This window comes from Marmota monax, unplaced genomic scaffold, assembly GCF_021218885.2.
Source record: "Marmota monax isolate L192 unplaced genomic scaffold, Marmota_monax_Labrador192_F-V1.1 WCK01_AAM20220418_F8-fsc00017, whole genome shotgun sequence".
Lineage (NCBI taxonomy): Eukaryota > Metazoa > Chordata > Mammalia > Rodentia > Sciuridae > Marmota > Marmota monax.
Genome location: NW_026695241.1, coordinates 7,105,574 through 7,128,198, shown reverse-complemented (window position 1 = coordinate 7,128,198; position 22,625 = coordinate 7,105,574). Strand labels below are relative to the sequence as shown.

Genomic DNA, 22,625 nt, shown 5'->3' with positions numbered 1-22,625 from the left:
CATCTTCAAAGACCCTACTTCCAAATAAGGTCACAATCACAGGCATCAGAGATTACACTGCCAACGTCTTTCTGAGGGACCAAGTTGAGCCCACGACTCTTGCTTAGGAAGATGAACACAGGGCACCCTGAGAAATCCCACCGGGAGATCAAGGGACCAAGCTGTCATTTCTGAACAGATTATTTGGAAACCTTCAAGGGTGTCTCAAAAATGCAAAGGATACACATTGTCCTCAATATGTCATGGCCACGTCATGAAAGAAGCTCCCCCCCCCCCGAAAAAATGCCACATCTCATCACCAGGGTAACCTACGGCTCAGGATATGTAGGTCAAACGTTTCACACAGGAGGGGGAAGAGGAACCAGGACTGCGTTTTGCAAAACTCAACCTTCACTGACGAAATAACCATCTAGCAATACATCACACTTGCAGGGACAGCAGGCTTGTCCAGAGTGACAGAGAAGACAGTGACAGCTACAAATGGGGCAAGGTGGAAGACAGCCAGCCCCCAGGTACAACTTGTCTAGAGCAGGAACTTGGGGAGGAAAGAAAAGGGAAGCCACAGGTACAGGAGTGATAGCACCTGGCTTCACTAGGGGTTGATTAAAGCTTTGTGCTCAAGGGGACAACATCATTAAGAGAAATGTACAGCGGGGAGGGAAGCCTACGGTGGATGGGCCAGACCTGAGACATCTGGCCAGATGCATGGTGTGCTGGGCGGGTCTGCACAGCCATGCACACACCTAGAATCTCGGGGTGCAGCAGGAAGATGCCTGAAGTTACTGTTCTCTAATCCAGGGGTCCCAATTCCTGACTGAGACCACAGGCAACAATGAGAGACCCAGTGTCCAAGGACACAGGACCCAGCTGGAGCACGGCTAGTGACTCCCAGCTATGTGGCCTACTAGGATTTTAATTATGGACCAGGAAAGGCCTTGGAAAATCACACACAACCCAGTGGGCTGTTCCTATTTGGAAAGGATCTTCTGGAGAGCGGGTCCTGTGACGCCCAGAGCCTTCTGGAAATCCATACACGATACACAACGTCACGCAGGCTGCCACATCCCGTCCCTTTGCTCTGGACAGAAAGGTTCTCAACTCACTGTTGACTCTGGTTATGAGATGCTGATCGGCGCCTGCAGCTGACACTCATCCAAGACGCCTAACAAAAGCTCAGAGTACAGAGGATAACAAGAGTCCTCTGTGGCAAGTAGTTTGGGAGCCATGGACCTGGGCCAACCCATCTTACAGATGAATTACTGATGAACACACGGAACAAACATGGGACCACAAGAGGACGATTCAACTGAATAGAGCTGCCTGAGGTTCAGTGAGGTACAGGGACTTGCCTGAGGTCACAGAGTTGGTTAGTGATCCAGTTAGCTCTAGCACTAGACCTCCTAACACCTAGTCCAGTGCTCTGAGAACCATCCGAGCATACTCTCTTGTCAATGTGCACAACATGGCACCCAGGAGATCCTGCATAGGCCATGCTGGGGGACCACGGTTCGCTTCCTATGTGTGCTTCTCCCAGCAGACTGGAAATTCCCTGAGGACAGGGATTCCACCTTCCTCACCCTCGTTCCCAGGTGCTCAGTTGTCGGGATGACGCATGGCATTTTTGCCAGAAGTAGTGGTTGAGAGGTGAAGCCAGCGAGTTCTGGCGGAGTTCTCGTTGAGCTCCAGTTGAGCTCTCGCGGGGATTCCCGGAGAGTTCCCATTGGTTGGGGAAGTGCCGGAGGAGGGATATTTCCGGTTGCTGGTTCCTGGACGAGCCGCGTGGCATTCGGGAGAATTCCCGGGGAGCATGTATGGAGTGTGCTGGTGGAGTTCAGAAATAAAGTTTGTTCCTGCTTCAGTGGCTCGTGATTTGTGCCCAGCCAGACTGCAGCCCTCAGCACAGGTCTGTCTACACACACGGACCCAACTTGGGACAAATGAGAAGAATTACAGAAGAATTTAGGGCACCACACAAAGTAGTTACCATTACTTTATTACGTTAGGAATATTATTATTTCTGGGACACAATCCCTGCCTCAAATAAACAGATCTTTAGCGATGGAGGAAACTTTTAAAAGAAGAGAACCAAAAATGGTAAGCATGGAGTCATCAGGACAGATACTTAAATAAACAATCTCCTAAGACCTTCTCACACCTGTCACTCCCGGGTAATCGAAAAACTTTGCACACAAAATGGCACCAATAAACAGGACGAGGACCTGTGCTCACTAGGAAGGACACGTGTGGACTGCACCAGTAGTAAAGCCTAATGAGCAGGTACTGCAAAATTGTGTCCATATATTCAGTCAAAAACTAAAATCCAAGGACATGCTGAGTTATTAAGGAAGAAAAAAGACTGACAGCTTTAACCATATTTTCAGAGGTCACATGCAGAAATGATAAATCACTTACAAGAAAAAAAAAACAGAGTACATTCTGAGACTCAATGAAAGAAAAAAAAATACTATGTAAATGGCACAAGTTCATGTCCATTTCCAGTTAATCAAAGAATGAGAGAGGCAAAGCCAGGTGCAGTAGTGCACACAGGTGATCCCAACATCTGGGAGGCTACAGCAGGAGGATCCCAAGTTCAAGGTCAGCCTGGACAACTCAGTGAGCCCCTGTCTCAAAATAAAATTACAGAGTGGTAGAGTATTTACCCAGCACATGGGAAGCCCTAGGTTGGGTCCCCAGCACCACACACACACAAAAAAAGGTGGGAGAGGTAAGGGGGAGACCATGGGCTGATGCAGAGAACAGCATCAAACTGAGAGGCCAAGGCTCCGGTTCTTGGCACAATTATGTGAGTTTTTAGCAAGTCACTTTCACTGCTCGGACCACAAACTCTTCCACTGATCAACACATCATCTTCCAGGATCCTGTGGAAAAAAAACTCCATCTAAGTATTTCAGGTCACCCGTCACAGCAGCACACATCTGTAACGTCAGCATCTCAAGCAGCTGAGGCAGGAGGATCACAAGTTGGAGGCCAGCCTTAGCAACTTAGCAAGACCCTGTCTCAAAATAAAAAAAATAAAATAAAAGGGGGCGGGACTGACAATGTAGCTCAGTGACAAAACAACCCTGAGTTCAATCCCCAGTACCAAAAAAAAAAAAAAAAGATTATAGGGAACCATTTGCATCTACTAAACACTTAGGTTCACTTTAACAAAGTGACAGATTTGGGGCATCGGCTACAATTAAGTAATTTCCACAGGGCAGGGGCCAGTTTCTTGCCTGGAATATTTGAACGACCTCTTGTTACCCCAACTCTAAAACCCTCCTGGCTGGGTGCATGTGATGCTAAGACTTCTTGTTGTTGTTGGCAGCGGGTGGTAGGGATGGCAACCAGAAGGGGAAGGCAGCCGCTGGCCATCAAAGGTAGAGCGAGGCGGTCACTGCACAAACCCACAGACTGGGGTGGACTGCAAAACATGGAGGAGGCAGTGTTCTCTGGTAGAGGAAGCTACTCTACAGGGTGCTAGGATCCTACCAATAGTCAACACTCAGAGTGCTCCAGAACAACGGAACTTGACTTTATTAAGTAAGTGAGCGGGCGGCTTATGGCTTGCCCATTAGATCATAAGATATCTCCTGAGTCCCCATGATTTGCCAGGCAATGTGTTTGGTTTCTGGGGACACAAAATTGGGTAAGACGAGTTCCCTGTTCTCAGTCTCAGGATGGGGAAATGAGAAATACTGGGCCAGGACCGATACTAAAAGAGATAATTCCGCTGCAAACAAGCCTATAAACTAAAGGAAAAGGTGTTTAGGGAACAAAAATTCGTATTTGGTTGGTTGTTTTATTTTTGTTGTTTGTTTGTTTTTTCCTGTGCTAGGGAATGAATCCAAGGCAGAGCTATATGCCCAGCCCTGAAATTTTAAAATTTGGAATGGTTTGGATAAGGTGTAACAGAAGAACAGGTTGGCTGGATCTTCCAAGTAGATATGCATCATCAAGAGGAACAGCATCCAGGCATAGGGAACAGCATATGCAAGTGAAAGTCTACCATGAGGCCATCTGAGCAAACAGGGAATCCTGGGCCACAGCTGAAGCACTGCAGCATCTGAATGATGACTGGTAAGAGAGGAAAGGCACACAGCTTCCTTTCAATAGCCAGGGAAAGAGAGGTAAGGGGGAGGTTCTTGACACAATTATGTGAGTTTTTAGCAAGTCACTTTCACTGCTCGGACCACAAACTCTTCCACTGATCAACACATCATCTTCCAGGATCCCTTCCAGGAAAGGGAAGATTTAAAGAGCAAAAGGGAAGATTTAAAGAGCACGGGTCGAGGGCTGGGGATGTGGCTCAAGCGGTAGCGTACTCGCCTGGCATGCGTGTGGCCCGGGTTCGATCCTCAGCACCACATACAAAGATGTTTTGTCCGCCGAAAACTAAAAATAAATATTAAAAAAATTCTCTCTCTCTCTCTCTCTCTCTCTAAGAAAGACATTCTACAAAGAGCACGGGTGGAAAAGAGATTAAGAGATATATTAATCAAGTTCAGTAGACAGACTTTCTCTGGATTCTACTTTGAACAAACCATTCAGAATTATTTTTTCCCACCACACTAGGGATTGAACCCAGGGGCACTCCAACACTGAGCTGCGTACGTCCCCAGCCCTTTTTATTTTTTGAGACAGGTTATCACTAAGATACCCAGGCTGGCCTGGAACCTGCAATCCTCCTGCCTCAGCCTCCAGAATCACTGGGATTATAGGCAGGTGTCACCATGCCTAGCTTACTAAGACTTTTTTGCTAAACAATCAGATAAATTCTGTCACAAATTGGATTTTAGATGATTATTAAGAATTAGGGCTAATTTCTTTTTAGGTGTTACAATTGTTTTTGACTATGTGTGCATGTGTGTGTGTGTGTGTATCTTTAAGAGTTCTTATGTATTAGAGATACATTCTAATACAATGATATGATGCTTGTCATTAACTTTAAATTAAAGCAGGAGGTAGGGAAGGAGGGTTGGGAGGCAAATAGAATGAACCAAGATGGGTTACGTGTTGAGGACAGATGTGTGGAGTCCACTGACAGCTACATTAAACTTTATACACTGTATAAACCGGTGATGGCTACAGTCTACACTATGGTTCATTATACCACACCACTCAATTTTTCCACAATGAAAAGTGAGAGACAGGGCTGGAGATATGGCCCAGTGGTAGAGCATTTGTCTGGCATGCAAGAGGCCCTGGGTTCAAATTCCAGCACCATAAAAAAAGTTTTAAATAATAAGAAAAAAAAAAAAATGTGAGAAAGAGATCTGATAAATCCCTGCTAAAGGGTCTGTTCTTGGTCCTCTAAGCCTGGCTTCTCAACATTCAGTGTAAAGAAGAATCATCCGGAGAGCCTTCTAAAATGCAGATGTCCAAGGAGCCCCACCAGAAATTCTTCTGTGGTAGGTCCAGGTTAAGGCCCCGAAATCTGCTTTTTCATAAAAACTCGAGATTATTCTAAAACTGGTGGTCAAATTTGGAGATACGTCGCTCCAGGCACTAGGAAGCAAGTACCAAGGTCTGTGGCATCTCATCTGAGCTAAATTATCTTTAAATTATTTAACTCATCAGAGTTAAATTATCTTTCTGGTGCAATGTAAAAGATGGGCCTGAGGGGAGGCAGGAGAGTGGAGGCTGAAGGAGGCAGGAGGCTGTCACACCAGCCAGGGATCAAGACAGTCTGTGGCCGTGGAGCAGGAGAGGAGCGAATGGCTGCAGAGACATTTAGGAGTACAAATCAAGGGACCTTGTAACTGACTGGGTGCAAGGATGAAGCATCAGGGATAACTTCAGAGTGCCCCCAAGTACCCAGCCTCACACCTTGTTGTGTGCCAGGCAGCACAGGGCACAAAATCGTCTACACACCCAGAACTCAATAACTTGGCTGAGCCAGGCACGGTGGCTCATGCCTGTGATCCCAGTGGCTCAGGAGGCTGAGACAGGAGGATGGCGAGTTCACAGCCAGCCTCAGCAAAGGTGAGGCTCTAAGCAACTCAGTGAGATCCTGTCTCTAAATAAAATACAAGATAGGGCTGGGGATGTGGCTCAGTGGTCAAGTGCCCCTGAGTTCAATTCCTGGTACCCCCCCCAAAAAAAATAAATAAATAAATAAATAGCTTAGCTGAGTGAACATGGGAATGAATGAAATCATCTACTTGACCCTGTTTCCTACAGAACTGAAGAAGGGTGACCATTCCTGTGCTCACCTGCGATACCAAAGGGGAAAAGATGTCATTGACCATTTCCAACAGGAAAAAGGAAAAATCCACTCCCACACCAAAATGCCAAGTCCAAAGGGCAGTGCCAGGGAGGTGGGCCACTCCTTTCCCATCTCTACAAACTGTGTAAATGCTCTAGCCCCTTTAGGAGGTTCACAGGAACCGGCCCTGACAACTGAACACAAAGCGTCAATTAAAATAAAATTCATTCAATAAAAATAAGAACAAAACACTTAAAGTGAGAAATCAGCTTCAGCAAACTGTCTTTGGCTTGCTGGGGCATCAATCTGATCCAAGTTGATTTAACCTATGCAAAATCATTCAGGGAGGGCTGTGGCTTTTTTCCCCATAAATTTCTGGGCAACAAGAACTTCTGCCATGAAGAAGGGGGCTGTCGAAAAGATCTCTAAGGCTTCAGGAAGATCACCTACCCGATATTCGGCATATCATGCCTGTGCTCAGAAATGTCGAAGGTGGTGCACACCTGTAATCCCAGCGTCAAGAGGCTGAGGCAGGAGGACCGCCAAGTTCAAAGCCAGCCTCAGCAACTTAGTGAGACCATAAGTCACTCAGGGAGACCCTGTCTCTAGATACAATCTTTAAAAAGGGCTGAGGATGTGGCTCAGTGTCTCTGAGTTCAATCCCTGGTACCCCAAAAAAAGAAATGTCTAAGGGTTCCCTGTGGCCTCTGGAGCCAAGTCGGGGCTCCCTGGCATGGCATTCAAGACCACTCGGTGCAACCCAGCCTGCCTCCCTGATCTAGCTCCCTCTCTGCTCCACAGGAACCTCTGCTTCAGTCAACTGGGAGGAGGGGAAAGCAAAGAAGCTGCAGGTCCTGGCTCCATATCTGGCTGTACCCCCTCAGAGAGTCATCAAACTTCATTCCCACCTGTGTCCAAGCCAACTCTAATGGCCTTAGGAACTACCTCCTGCCCTGTCGCCAGCCCTGGTGACATCCTGACCATCCTGTCCATCCAGCTGGTCAAATTCTGTCTCCTATCTAGCACTGCTCCAGTGGCCCTGCTGTCCCTTAGGGATCATTTTCTCCTCTGGAGTTTCAAACCATTAATTCTGGCCACTGGTCAATTCCCCGGCAATTGGTAAATGCCCCTTTGTAGTCTTCCTGGTTTATTTTAATTTTCGCTCCATCTCCTCTACCAGAGCTGTGTGAGCTCTTTGTAGCTCCAGTCTCCAGCCTAATTACATTTTTCCCCGTTTTGAAAATATCAGTGTCATGACATGAACTGGGACATAATGGTCACCAAGAACTATTATCCAATCTCTTGATCTTGAAAATTAGGACAACTTGTGTGAGATGCCTGGCATCTGTTTCTGTCTGGCCCTGGGAGCTGGGGTGCCTAATTTCTGGGATTCACTCAACCCTGGGATCGCAGGCGACTTGAGGGCAGCCAGCAGGAATAGTAGCCGCTAAAGATAGGGGTTGCTTGTTTGGGGACTGCCCCCCCCCGCCCGGATCCATGGAAATGAATAAAAGAAAGAGCAAGACATGATGGACAGGAGAAAGCAGCAGCAGGAGCGCCCAGGTCAGGCTCCAAGTCCCCGGCATGCTAACCCCCGCTACTAGGAGAAATACTCTAAAGACACACAAAAAAGAAAAAACAGAATCCTCAAAAGTTCCCGATTACTTTTATTTTCAGTTTAAAAAGATGGTTCTTAAAGATAAAAGGCACAACAGAGATAACTGTGCTGGGAAATACTTTGGGCCAAGCCTCAGGCCCACCCCATGAAGGGATGCTCCCTGCAGCTAACTTGATCTGGGGAACCTGCCCGTTTTGCCCTGGGATGAACGAACGCCTGTCTCAGGCAGAGAAAGAGCCCTAGTGCCTGGGCTGACGATGCACAGAGAGGACGGTGCAGGTTGTCACTGGACCCTGGGACAGTCACAGATCACAGAGGTCAGCATCCACCTCCAGCACAGGAAGCAACGGTGGAGGGGGCAGAAACCAAAAGCAAATGGAAGAAGCCAGGTACAGGGAGGAGACCGGAACAGATCTCCAGAGAAGGGCAGGGTCGCACATCCACATGGCCACAGAGGGACAGGGGAGCAGTTCCAATCACCAGAGACCTGGGATGTGCTTTCTGGCTCTTCGTTGCTGGTCTGCTGGACTATGGTGTCCCTAGGACAAGTGCTAGGGACAACCAACAAGGCTGGCTTTCTTTTCCTTGCAACCAACCAAATATGCCCCGACTCTAGCATTCTCCCTTAAGGTAAGATCGAAACACTCCACCAGGAGACCCCTCTCAGACTCTATTTCAACCGACAGCAACTACTTTTGTCTGATTTATTACTGCTGTAAGCCCTTCCTCTGGAAGGGGGAGGGGCGGCAATCCCTTTTAAAGCTGGACTGATTCTACGTGGCAGGGCCAGTGTGATTCTTCTAAAAAACGCATCTACTTTGGTCAGCTTATCCATTCCCTGAAAGCCAGAGAGCTACCACATCAGTAACTCTGTTGCTAAGGCAACTGCTTACTTTCCATATCAACTGCAAACGTGTTGCTATGGAGACACATATACAAGAAAAATTCCTCTCTCCAGCCAGGGACCAGATGGCAGGGAAATGGCAGAAGTCATGGGGTAGGGGCTCTGCTAAGTGGGATGTTCGCTGGAGTGCTTCTCTCTCACCCCATCAGAGATGCAACTGCCCTGAACACGTTCTGAAGTTGCATCCTCATTACGAAAAGCGAAGAAGTAAAACACAGGTTTGACTTCACCTTGTTTCTGAAGGAGAGTCAATCCTGAAATCCTCTTTAGTTTCCAGACCTATGTGCTAATGTGTCCCAGATTTATACCTCTGCCCCAACTTCTCTATTAAGCTTAAAACTCATATATCAAACTTTCTACCTGAAGGCTTCACTTAGATGTTGTTGTTTTTTTTTTTTTTTTAAAAAAAAAAAAAAAAAAAAAAACCTCAAATTTAACAAGGTAGGAAGAGAATTCTTGCTGTAATTCCTACCCCACCTCCCAACCCAAATTTGTCCATACATCTTCATCTTCAACCTAATTCTGGATCAAGCCAGCATATGTGATTTCTTACCTGCACCAGTGGAATGAGCCTAAAAAAGGCTACTCCTTCAACACATCTCAGCTGGGCGTGGTGGTGCACATCTGTGATCCCAACTACATGGGAGGTTGAGGCAGAAGGACTGCAAATTCACGGCCAGCCTCAGCAATTTAACGAGGCCCTAAGCAACTCAGCAAGACCCTGTCTCGAAATAAAAAGGGCTAGGGATATAGATCAGTGGTAAGGCATCCCTGGGTTCAATCTCCAGTGCCAAGAATAAAAGGGAAAAAAAAAAAAACACATTAAAATGACTGAGTCATGGCGCATGAAGCATGTGTGAGGCCCTGGGTTCAATCTCCAGCACTGCAAATAATAATTCAATTAATTAATTAATTAATTAATTAATTGACAAGGGCTGAGTCTATATTTTTACTTTGCAAACTATTCTACCAGGCCTCAGAAGCACAGCGGTAAATGCCAGCTCTTACTTTATAGGATCGCATCTATGGAAGACTCCAAGAACTTGGTGTGCAGCAAAGCATCCCAGAAGGACTCAGGTGACTCCCTGCCCCAGCTCTGTGACAGGTTGCTGAGGCTCTGACTCCCAGATTTCTTTCCCTCCACTAGAGCTCTGATGGGAGTCAGCATCCACAGGACTTGGCTTTTCCTTCCAAACACAAAGTACATGCAAATGTTCTGCTAGCTGGGTGTTTTCTGTCTAATGGCATTAGCTAAGTCACTTATCAGTCTGGTCCCCAGAGGAGGACAGTCACGGCCTTCCAGAAGGCACTTCACAGAGCTCCAGTAAATGGAAGAAAACACTAAACCCGATCTCTTGGGACCCAGAGGACAACCCACACCCCCGTGAGAGCAAAGGAAGGGAAGGAAGGGGACCCAGAGAGCCATTCCCCAGAGAAGCAGTACCATCCTCTGCTGGTATCCACTGCCTCCTTCTGAGTTCACAGTGAAGGTACTCAAGCAAGCACGCACACACTCAAAATCAAAGACCTCATTCTGTTCTTAGAACTGTCTGTAATCTTACATAGCAAACCATCAAGTTATTATTAAAAGAATAAGTTTAGACACTACTCTCTCTTCAACCACATATTGCTTGCTTTTCTTCTTATCACACTTGGCACAGGCTACATCTTCACCTCTATCAAGCTAATGCTTTTGAAGATATTAAATGCAATTTAACCAGAATATCTTGAAGCAAAATGCTGGTTAACTGGGATGTTTAGAAAATGGGTCAGCATCTCAGCTTTACTTAAGTTACTAGGGCAATTTACAGTTTTCCACTTGGCATCCTCACTCTTAACAAGTTCTCCGTCCTTATTTACCTAACTTTTCAAATACCATCTCTTCCTGCCTTGTCTCTGACACTGTTCCACCACATTACTGGGCCCACCAACCCTGGACTTGTAAGCATCTAGACCTTTGTGGCAGAGTATCCCATGCTTAGCCAGGTGTGATGGCACACGTGACTCAGGAGGCTAAAGCAGCAAGATCACAAGTTCAAGGCCAGCCTGGGCAATTTAACAAGACCTGTCTCAAAATAAAAAGGGCTGGGAATGTAGCTCAGTGATTCCATATCCCTGAGTTCAAACCCCAGGACTAAAGAAAAAACAAAATGTTTACTTAATAACAAAACCAACTTGTAATTGGGGGTTGCAATGAATCCAGAGATGACTACATTTCCCAGCCTTCCTCATTGCTAAAAGAAATCATATGATCAGGTTCTAGCCAATGAAATAAAAGCAGAGTGTTGGGTTTCTGGGAGAGCCTCTTAACACTGCTATATGGGAGGACCCCCACCTTGGTCTTTTCCTGCCTACCCCTTTCTGCTTTCTAAAATGAGAACATGCTAGTAGATGCCCTCTTGGGCCAAGAAAAGACTTTAGAATGGAAACCAGCAATGCACCAAAAATGGCAGAGCAGAAAGACGACAGACGGGATTCTGCTCAGTTCCTCACTTCTAGCTTGTTTAAAAAGCAATCCTTTGGACTTTCTAAGACAAAACAGTCAAGGCTCATCCTAACTAATCCATTCTTGGAAGTCTCATTCCCACACCAAGACAATGCTCTGTGCACAATTCACTCCAACATTTCTACTTCTATCAGAAATACTCAAAACTTGCACATTAAGGTGTCCACTGTCCTACATAAAGTCCAATACCAAGTCGGGGAAAAACCAAAAATTCTTGCCCACCATGTTTTATCTCAGCTTCAAATGCCTCTCCCTGGAGAGGGAAAGCCCCCCTGCTCATATCAGATGATACTGGTTACTCACTGCTTAGGCACACATCTGGTACTTACAGTTATTTACCATTTATTCTTTTTTATTTTTGGTCCTGGGGATTGAGCCCAGGGATGCTTGACCACTGAGCCACATCCCCAGCCCTTTTTTGTATTTATTTAGAGACAGGGTCTCTCTGAGTTGCTGAGGCTGGCTTTGAACTCGTGATCCTCCTGTCTCAACTCCCCCCCCCCCACCTCAGCAGCTGGGATTATGTGTGGCCTACATTTATTATTTTTTTATTTTCTATTATGTTTTCTGTTTCTTTGGAATGAAAGCTACTAAAGAACAGAATTTCACTTTTTACTTTAACTTCAACATCCCCAAATAATTCCACTGAAAAATCAAATACACAGAGGACCCCTGAAGTCCCCAAAATGGCATCTACCAAGGGCCTATTAACATGAAGGCACTGCAAAGAACAACTTGAATAAAGGCCGCAGTGTAAAAACGCAGTCCAGGGTAAAGTATCAAATAGGGCCAAGGGCTCCATCCTTACAGGGCTAATTAGAAGTATTCACTGAGAGAAGCAGCGAATAAGTTAAAAGTGACAAAACCAAAACCTGTTAAAAAAAGACCTGCCTAGCAAACCAGGTGGCATCAACATAAACACTCCATTAGCCTTTAAAATATCCATATTCATCTTCTGTTTCAAATGGGTGGTAGACTTCTCCATGAAATGTGAAACTTTCACCTTCTTGCCAAGGCTTAAGAGCATTAAGATGACCTAGGGCTCAGAAAGGGAGTGGATTAAGGGCTAGGGTGTGGCTCAGGGGTACAGAGCATGTATAGGATATGCAGGGCCTGGGTTCCTTCCCCAGCACTTCAAGGAAAAAGAAAAAGAGTATGGATTAATTCAAATGCTCATGATTTGTGAATAAAGCAAAACCTATGACTTCCTGTTTGAAAAATAGGAGGTCAGTGTGCCAGCTTCCTATATTATTTACGGCAGAGATTACCCCGCAGTTAAAGTGGTTTCAAAGGGAAATCCCAGTGCCTCTTCAGCTCAACAGGGAAGGTTGGGAAAACAATCTGTTGGTTGGATCTGCGGCCACTGATGAAGAGGCGTCTGGTAGACCTACTTAGATGCCACAAATCTCTGCCAAAGAGAACACACCAGTCCTCAATAGCTGAGAGGGACAGACACATGCACTAATGGGGCATTGGGTTCCAGACGCCTTGAATAGACCTTTATCAGGTTCACCAACATCTTTCCTAGGAAGTCACTGCAGAAAAGTAATGAGAGATGGGAAACATAATAAAAGGGGAACAGAGCACTGACATAAGGGGTTTTGCTGGAGACATTCTGCGAGCTAGGAGGAGACTGGGTACAACTCGCTGGGTGGGGGGCTTTACAGGCAGCAGGCACAATGCTATTTTGTATCCTTTTAACACTTATTATATTAGGGGCTTCATAAAGCTTGTTGAATGAATAAATGTGCAGAAAAGCAATAAACAGTAGGAAAGAGCAGGACAACAGAAATGTGTCCCCCACCAAGAAATCCGATACCTGGAGGGATCAGGAAGGAGCGGGGTCTACGAGGAGCCAATAGGCAGGACGGGCCAGGAACACAGACAAGGGAGGCTCAATGGCTTCTTGGGATCACAGAGGAAGTGGCCATGAAGTGGCCACCTATTCCAAGGTGGGTGACATAGGGGCTCTATTTATTTCAGGCCCTGCAGAGATGCTGTTAAAGACTCAACCTTCTGAGGTGACACAGTGGACACAGATTACAGAAAGCAGCCCATCCACTGAGCACAGGGTACTACAGGTGAACAAGAGGCACCTATCTTCTGGCACTGCAGCCTCTGACACTGTGCAAGGAACTGGGCTGTCACTGACCCCAGGACCACAGAAGCATCTTCTACACCTCATCACATCTTTGCATAATCTCGATTCTTAAGAATTCACTCATCAGGGACAGAGTGTGCTGTCTTTCAAAGAGAACTGTTTATCAAAAAATAATAATAAGTTTCTTCTTTCTAAAAATGACTGCCAATTTAGACAAGTATGTTGACCAGTATCACAGAAAACACACTCTGGATTCCAAGAGGCAATCAGAGGCCAACATGCATATGTGGGTACAGACACCAGGTGCTACTTCATTTTCAAACCTGCCTTTGAGGGCAGGAGATGTAGCTCAGTTGGTAGAGTGCTTGCCTTGCATGCACAAGGACCTGGGTTCAATTCCCAGCACGACCAAAAAAAAAAAAAAAACACCTGCCTTTGAATGCTGGGTGTGACAGAGCATGCACATAATCCCAGCAACTCCAGAGGCTAAGTAAAACAGGAAGATTCCAAGTTCAAAGCCAAGCTGTGCAATTTAGAGGATTTGTCTCAGACTATAAAACAACAAGGGTTCAATGAACACTCAGTACTGGTGGGAAAAAAGAACTTCATCCACCAGGAAGAAGAGATGGTAACTGCTGCAGGGATCCTGCAAGTCACAGGTCCTATTAAGAAAGTAGCCAGGATGCAGTGGTGCATGCCTGTAATCCCAGGGGCTGGGACAGAGTCTGAAAACCAGGAGCCCAGAAGGCAACCACGTGCTCTGTTAAGGCAAGACCTTTGCACTTATTGACAAAGACAGAATTTGGCCCCATCTTAATAGTGTAAGACTATTCTCTGCACTTATTATATCTCCTCTATTTATTCTCTATATTTCTTGTCTATCCTGCACCTCCAGAGTTAATTTAGCACCTACTTGAGTTATTTTACTCCCCTATAGCCCAGATTCATTGCACACGAGGAGAAGTATACAGAGATCACCTACAATGACCACTAAACAGAGAAGGTATACTCCAGCACTAAGGTTAAGATCATGTCCTATGCAACTGGAAGGAATTAGGAGGAACTCCTATTCTGCCACTTACCAGCTGGGTGACCTCCAGAAAGTCACTGAACCACTCAGGGCATAACCCCTCATCTACTCCAGGAAGGAAACCAACAGGAACTATTCACAGGCCATAATGAGGAAACAACGGGATGCTGCATGTGGAAAGCACAAAGCAAATGTTCCATGTGGGCCCACCACTGTCCAGAAAACCAGTGGTCAGTCACAGGCCCTATTAAGAAAGTAACTAGGGTACAGTGGTGCACGCCTGTAATCCCAGCAACTAAGGAGGCTGAAGCTGCCAACCTGGGCGACTTAGCAAGACCCTGTCTCAAAATTTTAAAAGGGCTGCCATGTAGCTCAGCTCAGAGGTAGAATGCTTTTGCCTAATGGGTATGAGTCCTGGGTTCAAACCCAAGTACCTGCCCCCCAAAATGTAAAAATCTAAACTAAGCAAACAAAATCTTGGAAGCCTCTCCCTACCAAAAAAAAAAAAATGCAATATGCAGTGCCACGTGGCATTGTTGACAATGAGTCCAGTGGTCAGTCACCACAGCCTCTGACACCTAGACACCCAGGTTAAATCCCTGAGCAACTATCAACTCCTCTACTTCTACAGATGAGGAAACTGAGGCCCCAAGACAGCCAGATACCTCCAGCACCAAAACTAGAACCCAGAATTCCAGTTCAGCCCTCTTTCAGTCGAGTCGCCTATGTTTATAAGCTAAAAATGTATTCAAAAGGCGTACTGGTGCACATCTGTAATCCTAGCAGCTCGGGAGGCTGAGGCAGGAGAATTGCAAGTTCAAAGCCAGCCCGAGCAACTGTGAAGCGGTGACACCCTGTCTCTAAATAAAATACAAAATAGGGCTGGGGACGTGGCTCAGTGGTCAAGTGCCCCTGAATTCAATCCCCGGTACAAAAAAAAACAAAAACCATATTTAAAGCACTTGTCCCTACGTATGATAAACATACTTTTGTGCGGTGTTTCCTTTACAAAACTTCTTTTGACAATAATGTTTTTTGTTAACGCAGCAAGAGGGGAAGAAAAAAAAAACACACAGAAACAGAAACACACAAACCTGAGCCATTATAATTCAGTGTATAAAAAATAACTATTTTATTTCTCATTTATAAGTAGCCTAAGAGGTTGGTACCTTCCAGTCCTAACTAAGGCCTATATTTAGAAAGCAGAAAACATAATCCCACACTTTAAAATGGCCTTGATTGATTTCAGCGAAGCATATCAACAGGTGACACCATAAGAGGAGAGGCAGACATGGAACTTTACAAGTCAAAAGCGGCTGACCTCACATGAACCCAGGGCCTGACCTCGGCATCCCCCGAGCAGGGCAACCAGGCTTCAGGACAGACATGACACCATCTGTACATGACGTTCTCGGGGACGAGGGACCCAGAAGTCAGAATGTGATCCAGACTTTAGGGAGGGGTGGAGAAGCCAGTTAAATGATATCAAGAGGCCAAGCGATGGATGTCTTTCACAAGGGCACAGAAAGGGGTGCAGGGGACAGCGGTGCTGGCCACTAAAAACCTTAAGGAAACATCGCAACCAAGTGCAACTCATAAATCGAGTCTGGACCCCAATTTAACAAACATTTTGTAAACAATCAGGGATATCTGAATATGGGCCTAGTATTAGGTGACATCAGAGAACTGGTAATTCTGCTCTGGGGACACAGGCAATGTGACTGTCTAAGAAATTATCAATTATTCATACACACACTAAAATATGTTGGAAAAAAATGACATGAGATCTAGAATTTGCTTCAAAATATTTCAGCAGCAGCAGCAACAAAGAATGAGTGAAGCAAGGCGGGTCCTCATTAACTGTTGAATCTGGATGTGGGTCACCGGGGTGATGGGTGCAGAGTCCCTGTATTCCCTACTTCTGTGTATGTTTGGAAATGTCTATGATTAAAAAGGTAAAAATAAAACTCTTATCTTTTGAAGTCTTTTAAGAGATTAAAAAATGAAAGCAAAACTGTCCTTTTTCTTTGATTTATTCATGAGAAAATGTCTTGGTGAAACCTAAGCCCTGAAGAGAACCCAGAAGGACCCTGGTTCAGGGATTCTCAAACCTGGCTACACATCAGAAACGCCCACGAAACTTATCTCTACTACCAATTTTCCACAGCCTACATCCAACTCAAACTCTCCATTTATCTCTGAGCAATGATCATTGTTTTTAGGGGCTTGGGATGTGGCTCAAGCGGTAGTGCGCACGCCTGGCATGCGTGCGGCCCAGGTTCGATCCTCAGCACCACATGCAAACAGAGATGTTGTGTCCGCCAAGAACTAAAAAAAATAAATAAATATTAAAATTTAAAAAAAAAAATGATCATTGTTTTTAAACACCACCAGAGATTCTGATGCAATCTAGTACCTTCCTACTCTAACAGCCCAGCCAAACAGTTGTTCAGCAGGGTACGCGTTCCAAGCCCTCAGGGACAAGATCACATAGGATTCCTCATTCTCACTGCTAGGCCAAGCTTAACCAAGTTCTCCACTTTAAGAAAAAAAGTGAACCAGGTGTGGTGCCACACACCTGTAATCCCAGCAGCTTGGGAGGCAGAGGCGGGAGGATCGAAAGTTCAAAGCCAGCCTCAGCAACAGTGAGGCACTAAGCAACTCATTGAGACCCTGTCTCTAAATAAAATACAAAATAGGGCTGGGGAGGTGGCTCAGTAGTTCAGTTGAGTGCATCTAACTTCAATCACCAGAACAAAAAAAAAAGTGAATGGCCAACTTGGTACAACTAACTTGCAAGGCACTAATGTTCATCTTCATTTAATGTATTTCTCACCAACATCTGAATGTATTTGTGTTGAGGTAGAAATTTACAGGAGGAGGGAGCCACCACCAAGCAAAAATTCCCCGGGGAAAAAAAAAAAAGTGTTCCTGTACAGCCCAATGGGCTCTCCCTGGGCAAACAATCAGGGGGAATGCCTTTCCTTTTATTCAGCTAGCCCAGGGAAAAACCACAAGTGAACGGCCCGGGGCCAGTGCCCTGGAAGTACCTGGCTACACCATAGCATACCTGGGTTACCTAAGCAAACCTGGCAGTTGTGCCTCTCATCAGCCACCAGCTGGCCCCAGGGTAACCCAAGAAAAGAGGAGAGAGGAAAAACACAACTCTAGCCTTGTTCTCACAGCATCACTAAGGCTGGGAACAAACTCCCAACCACAAAACTGACTGGCACTGATCAGAAACATGTCAATGCAGGTCAGCATGGGTAGGAAGCCAGCACTCAACATTTCACAAGATTAACAATCTCAAATCCTTAAAACCACGCCCTTTCAACAAACCCTATCTGCATTTATCCAGATTGACACCCATCACCCCCGGAAAACAAGACTCCCAGAATCCAGTGCGGGGCGGGGTGGGTGGAGGTGGGGGTAGATGGGAGTTCCTCCAGGTGAGCTGTAACACACACCACCCAACACCAGCTTGCGGTTCCCAGGGCTCCACGATGAATAATCCTCACAGTCTGGCAGCTCACTTTAGAGTTGGTGTTTAACATTTCAGACTGTGCATTTGCTGAGTTACTTTTATGTGCACCCGCATTATGGCAAAATGCTGTAACTTGCAGAATCGTGTACACCAAGCTAAAAGCCCTGTCCACGGCTTTATCAGTGACAGAGGCTGAGGTCCTGATGGGCACTTCCTTCTCTACAGTCTAGGTCTGGAATTGCTTGCTCAGACCTTCCCCTTTTTTGCCATAAGGACCCACCAATAAGAAGCCTTTAGTTTCACAGGCTGGGTCTTTACAGGAAAGAGATAAGTCTCCTAAGTTTCTAGAATAACTTCAAGCACTCAACAGAGCGGAGTCCAGAGGCCAGTCTCCAAATGGCCAACCTGAAAAATGGAGGGAAGGCTTGTAATCCCAGCCACTCAGGAGGCTGAGGCAGGAGGATTGCAAGCCCAAGGCCAGTCTGGGCAACTTAGCAAGACTCTATCTCAAAAAATAACAAGTACTGGGGCTGGGGATGTGGCTCAAGCGGTAGCGCGCTCACCTGGCATGCGTGCGGCCCGGGGTTCGATCCTCAGCACCACATACAAACAAAGATGTTGTGTCCGCTGAAAACTAAAAAATAAATATTGAAATTCTCTCTCTCTCTCTCTCTCTCTCTCTCTCTCTCTCAAAAAAAATAAATAAATAAAATAACCAGTACTGAGGAAGCAGCTCAGTGGTCCAGTGTACCTGGGTTCAATCCCCAGTTCAAAGAAGAAAAAAAAGGAAAGCGGGGGAGGAAGTAGATAACGGAGGACAAGAGAGGGCTTCTCGGACCCGGGACTTCTCCTTCATTTGAACTGGCACAGAGGTTGTTACAGCTACATAAAAATAAGGACCTGAGGAAGGAGAGCCCCAAAGACGAACGTTCACATCTGTACACTCCATCCCATCAGAGTCAGACTCCGTGGCGACCACATCCTTCCTCTCCCCCTGACACCACCACTCCACCCTGCGTCCCCATGCCCACCTCACACACACTCTGGGGGAGCAGACACACGCGCCCAGCCTGAGCCAGCAGAACCCTGGCTGTCCCACCTCCTTATGCATATTCTCCTTCCACGTCAAGGACAAGCGGAATATTCTCAGGCTCCAGATTCTACTTGAAACAAAAACATGTGTCTGGAGAGAAAGACATGGAAGACCCCAACCCCGCACAGCCGCAGGCCCCACCCTTGAACAAGTATGAACAGCAGGGCACCAGGGCTGGAAAGCACAGTGACATGAAACTGCGGACGGAACTTTTTCTGGCAATTTATTTTAACTGCGGCAACACGGCTTTCCAGAACACCAGGTTGGATCAGGTTTTGTTTCTCCGCTGGGTGGATCCTATCTCTGGCGCCCCCTATTATATTCTTACCAGAAAAGTAAAGCAGCTTATTAAAATCGTCTTCTTTTAGCCAACCACAAAGCACAAGCTAAGAACTTAAAGTCAAAATTCAACTGTTTTAAAAGTCCTTCTGTAATGGGACCCTTACCCTGAGCCAATTTTGCACATGGAGTTTCAAAGTTGCCAAACTCTAAATTTCATAAATGTCCTCTGGCAACTCATGTCCCTGATTTGTCTAGGAGTATAAAAGTACCTTCAAGTATCCTCCCAAGGTCTCTTGATGTTCATTTATTCCAGAATCCTGGGGAGGTGATCTTTTTTAATATTCAGAAAAAAAATAATTTTTCTCTAGATGTTGGTGGCAATAGGAGGCCAATGTCCTCACAGTTAGAAACCTCATGGTCAGTGGGTGCACTTGGAATACAGATCTTTGTTTGAACTCTAGTGACCCATCCACATGAAGGGGCGATACTGAGAACCACTTGGTTCTGTGAACCACGGCTGGGTATGAGAAAGGCCATCAGTGAGAACTTCTTGACAGCATGAAGACGAAAAAGAGCACATAACTCATAAGGTTAAGGAAACAGAAGTCTTCACAACAACCTAAATGAGCCAAAGTAAACAACAAACAAACAAACAAAAACAGGCATTTATAAACCCCTACACTTCAATGTGGTAGATACGAGCTGCTTTTTGGTGGAGAAAAATATGTCATAAACTGGTTCCGGACACATGAGGCTTACCTGACTCCTCTCTTTGTCCACTTTCTTAAAACACTTATTCAATGACAAATTATGTCTCACTGAGTTTTTCCACCCAGTAGGTGCATTCGCAAAATATGGAAAATGTTCCAAGATCCAGTTGTAGATATCCTTCACTGGCAGGCGCTTGGTTGGAGAGTCCTCGATGGCCATAAATATGAGGCAGCTAAAGGAGTAGGGGGGCTTGCAGTTGGGGTTCTGCCTGGCATCATAGGGCATGTCAGAGTGGGCTGGGGATGGAGGGGTGTCGTCGTCCAGGTCCTGGACAGGGCTGACACTCCTGAGGACCGACTCCCCAAAGCTCTTCAGCAAGTTCTTGCTCTCATGCAGCCAGTTCAGGTTGGTCAGCTCTTCATCTTCCATGGTGCCCTCTTCTAGTCTGATGTCAGGCAGAGAAAAGTCGAGGTCATCGTCTTCCTGAAGGGCCTTGGAGAAACCACTGCCCCGGTAACACTGACTCAGTCCACTGGACACACTAATTCCTGAGCTTTCTGGCTTCTTACTGGCAGGCATGACTGGACCCATTTACGTGAAGGCTCCTGGGAGAGAGAGCGCGAAGACAGAGGCGTTGGTCAAACTCAAAACACAAAGGCAGAGGAGGCCCTAATTCTCCCACTCCCTCAGCCCACCCCAGCCTCCTCTCTGGGTACGGCTCCATAGGGACACCACCTCATGACTCCCACACTGAGCCACACAAACCCACAAACCCACCACACAGAAATACGCTAGTAAGAAACATCAGTCCACCGTTTCAACAGCAGGGTGACCTAATACCCCTTAACCTAACTGAAAACATTTACATCATCTTTAAGGTGCAAATAAATCACAAAAAGGATAAGAAATTCACCATCTCCCTTAGACCTTCAAAGGCTCTCACCATGTCCTGGGGGAAATCAATTATTACTTGGTATCCTGCTTTCTCCATAATACTCAAAAGTATAATATGTAAAATTCTTTGGAGCTTCATGATTAACTACAAAATAAGTACAAAGGAAAAGGCTTTGTGCAATCAGTCTGTTTATTTTTCTAAAAAAAAAAAAAAAGGAAAACACTTATAGCATTTATTTTATTTGTATTCATTTTATTATGTTTTTGAGATGGGATCTCACTAGTATGCCCAGGCTAGCCAGAGCATAGCTGGGATAACAGGTGTGCGGCCACTGCTCCCAGCTAAAATGAAAAAAAAATAAATAAATATAAATTTAAGGGCAATTATTCAAGATTAAGTTCAGCCATTTCTATATAAAGATCATTACAAGGGCCTTGGAATTAAAACTGTGGCCCCAGGGACCATTGATTTGGTTCTTTTAACCAATTCCTCCCCCGAAAAGTCATGATCAAAAACTGCAAACTTTTCAAAGCCAGCCTCAGCAATTTTGCAAGGCCCTAAGCAACTTAATGAGACCCTGACTCAAAATAAAACATAAAAAGGGCTAGGGGTGGGGGCTCAGTGGTATAGCACTTGCCTAGCATGTGTGAGGCACTGGGTTCAATTTTTAGCACCCCATATAAAAAGATAAAATAAAGCTCCATTGACAACTAAAAAATATGGGGGCGGGGGGGGGGGGCAGGTTAGAGGTATGACTCAGTGGTTAGGCACCCCTGGGCTTAATCCCTGTTAGAAGGGGGGGGGGGGGACAAAAACTGCAAACTTAATAACATTTGGCAAGTTGGAAGAGGATGGCAAGGATTTTGTGGATTTGAACTTGACTATGAAGCACATTAAATTTTATTAGGACACCACACCCAGAATGCTAAAGAAAATGATTTCAGACAAATAAGTGGGAATGAAAGATAAGCCATTAACTAAAATTGGAACTGGTTGGGGGGGAAAAGTCAGGAAAGGGAGCAACTGGCAGCTTCAAGGCAGGAAGACAAATTCAACAAAAATTGTTACAGTATTCTATTCCCTCCCCTCACCGGAGCCCTCCCCATTTTAATCAGTGACCCAGAACAGGGAGTAAAATAATATCTGATGAGAAAAACAAATAAAGAGGTGGCAAATCACAAACAGAACAACCTCTACAGATAAAAAGTACATTCAACCCTCCAGCACTCCACCTAAGCTAGAACAGCAAATGTAACAAAAAGTCTTCCAGCCTCCCTTTGTACTGCGCAAACAATGTGCTTAGTTTATTAAGAAAAGTGTTTTAATTTTTTTTCCTCTTGAGTAAAAAGATCAAACAATTTACCTAGAAAAAATGAATGAACACATCAAAAGCAGAGACAAAATCATTCTAAGCCTCTAAATGTCCATTCCCACCACCTCTGAAATAACTGCCGCTTCAGCAGGGCAAGCTCCAGCCTGGGCTTCTAGAAAGGGAGAGAGAAGTGGGCAGCAAACCACCAGCCAAGGAGGCCAGTGAACTGCAACACTTTCCCTCTTCCCTGAGGTAGACAACCTGCTGGACAGGTGGGAGGGGCAGCTCTCTGGAACTGCTGCCAGATGCCCATCTCTAAGGAGAGAAAACTCCAACCTGGCATCACCACCCAACCCAGGCAGGACAGACCAGATGCCTTGGGTTCCTCCACTGGAGTATTTCTTTCTGTCAAACTAGGGAGCTACTCTGAGTTCTACATGACACGTGCTAAAGAAAAATAAATAAATAAATAAGCTAGTAC

General features: G+C 45.7%; 1 protein-coding gene across 7 annotated transcripts in view; it reads right to left on the bottom strand.

Annotated features, from left to right (window-relative positions):
- Positions 1–22,625, bottom strand: part of Foxn3 (forkhead box N3) — a 387,213-nt gene that overhangs the window by 196,583 nt on the left and 168,005 nt on the right. For all 7 annotated transcript variants that reach the window (XM_046440684.2, XM_046440692.2, XM_046440690.2 and 4 more), the window contains one exon: positions 19,986–20,542. In XM_046440684.2, the coding sequence (XP_046296640.1) occupies positions 19,986–20,528 (543 nt within the window). In that variant the 5' untranslated portion in view covers positions 20,529–20,542. The remainder of the gene's footprint in view (positions 1–19,985; positions 20,543–22,625) is intronic.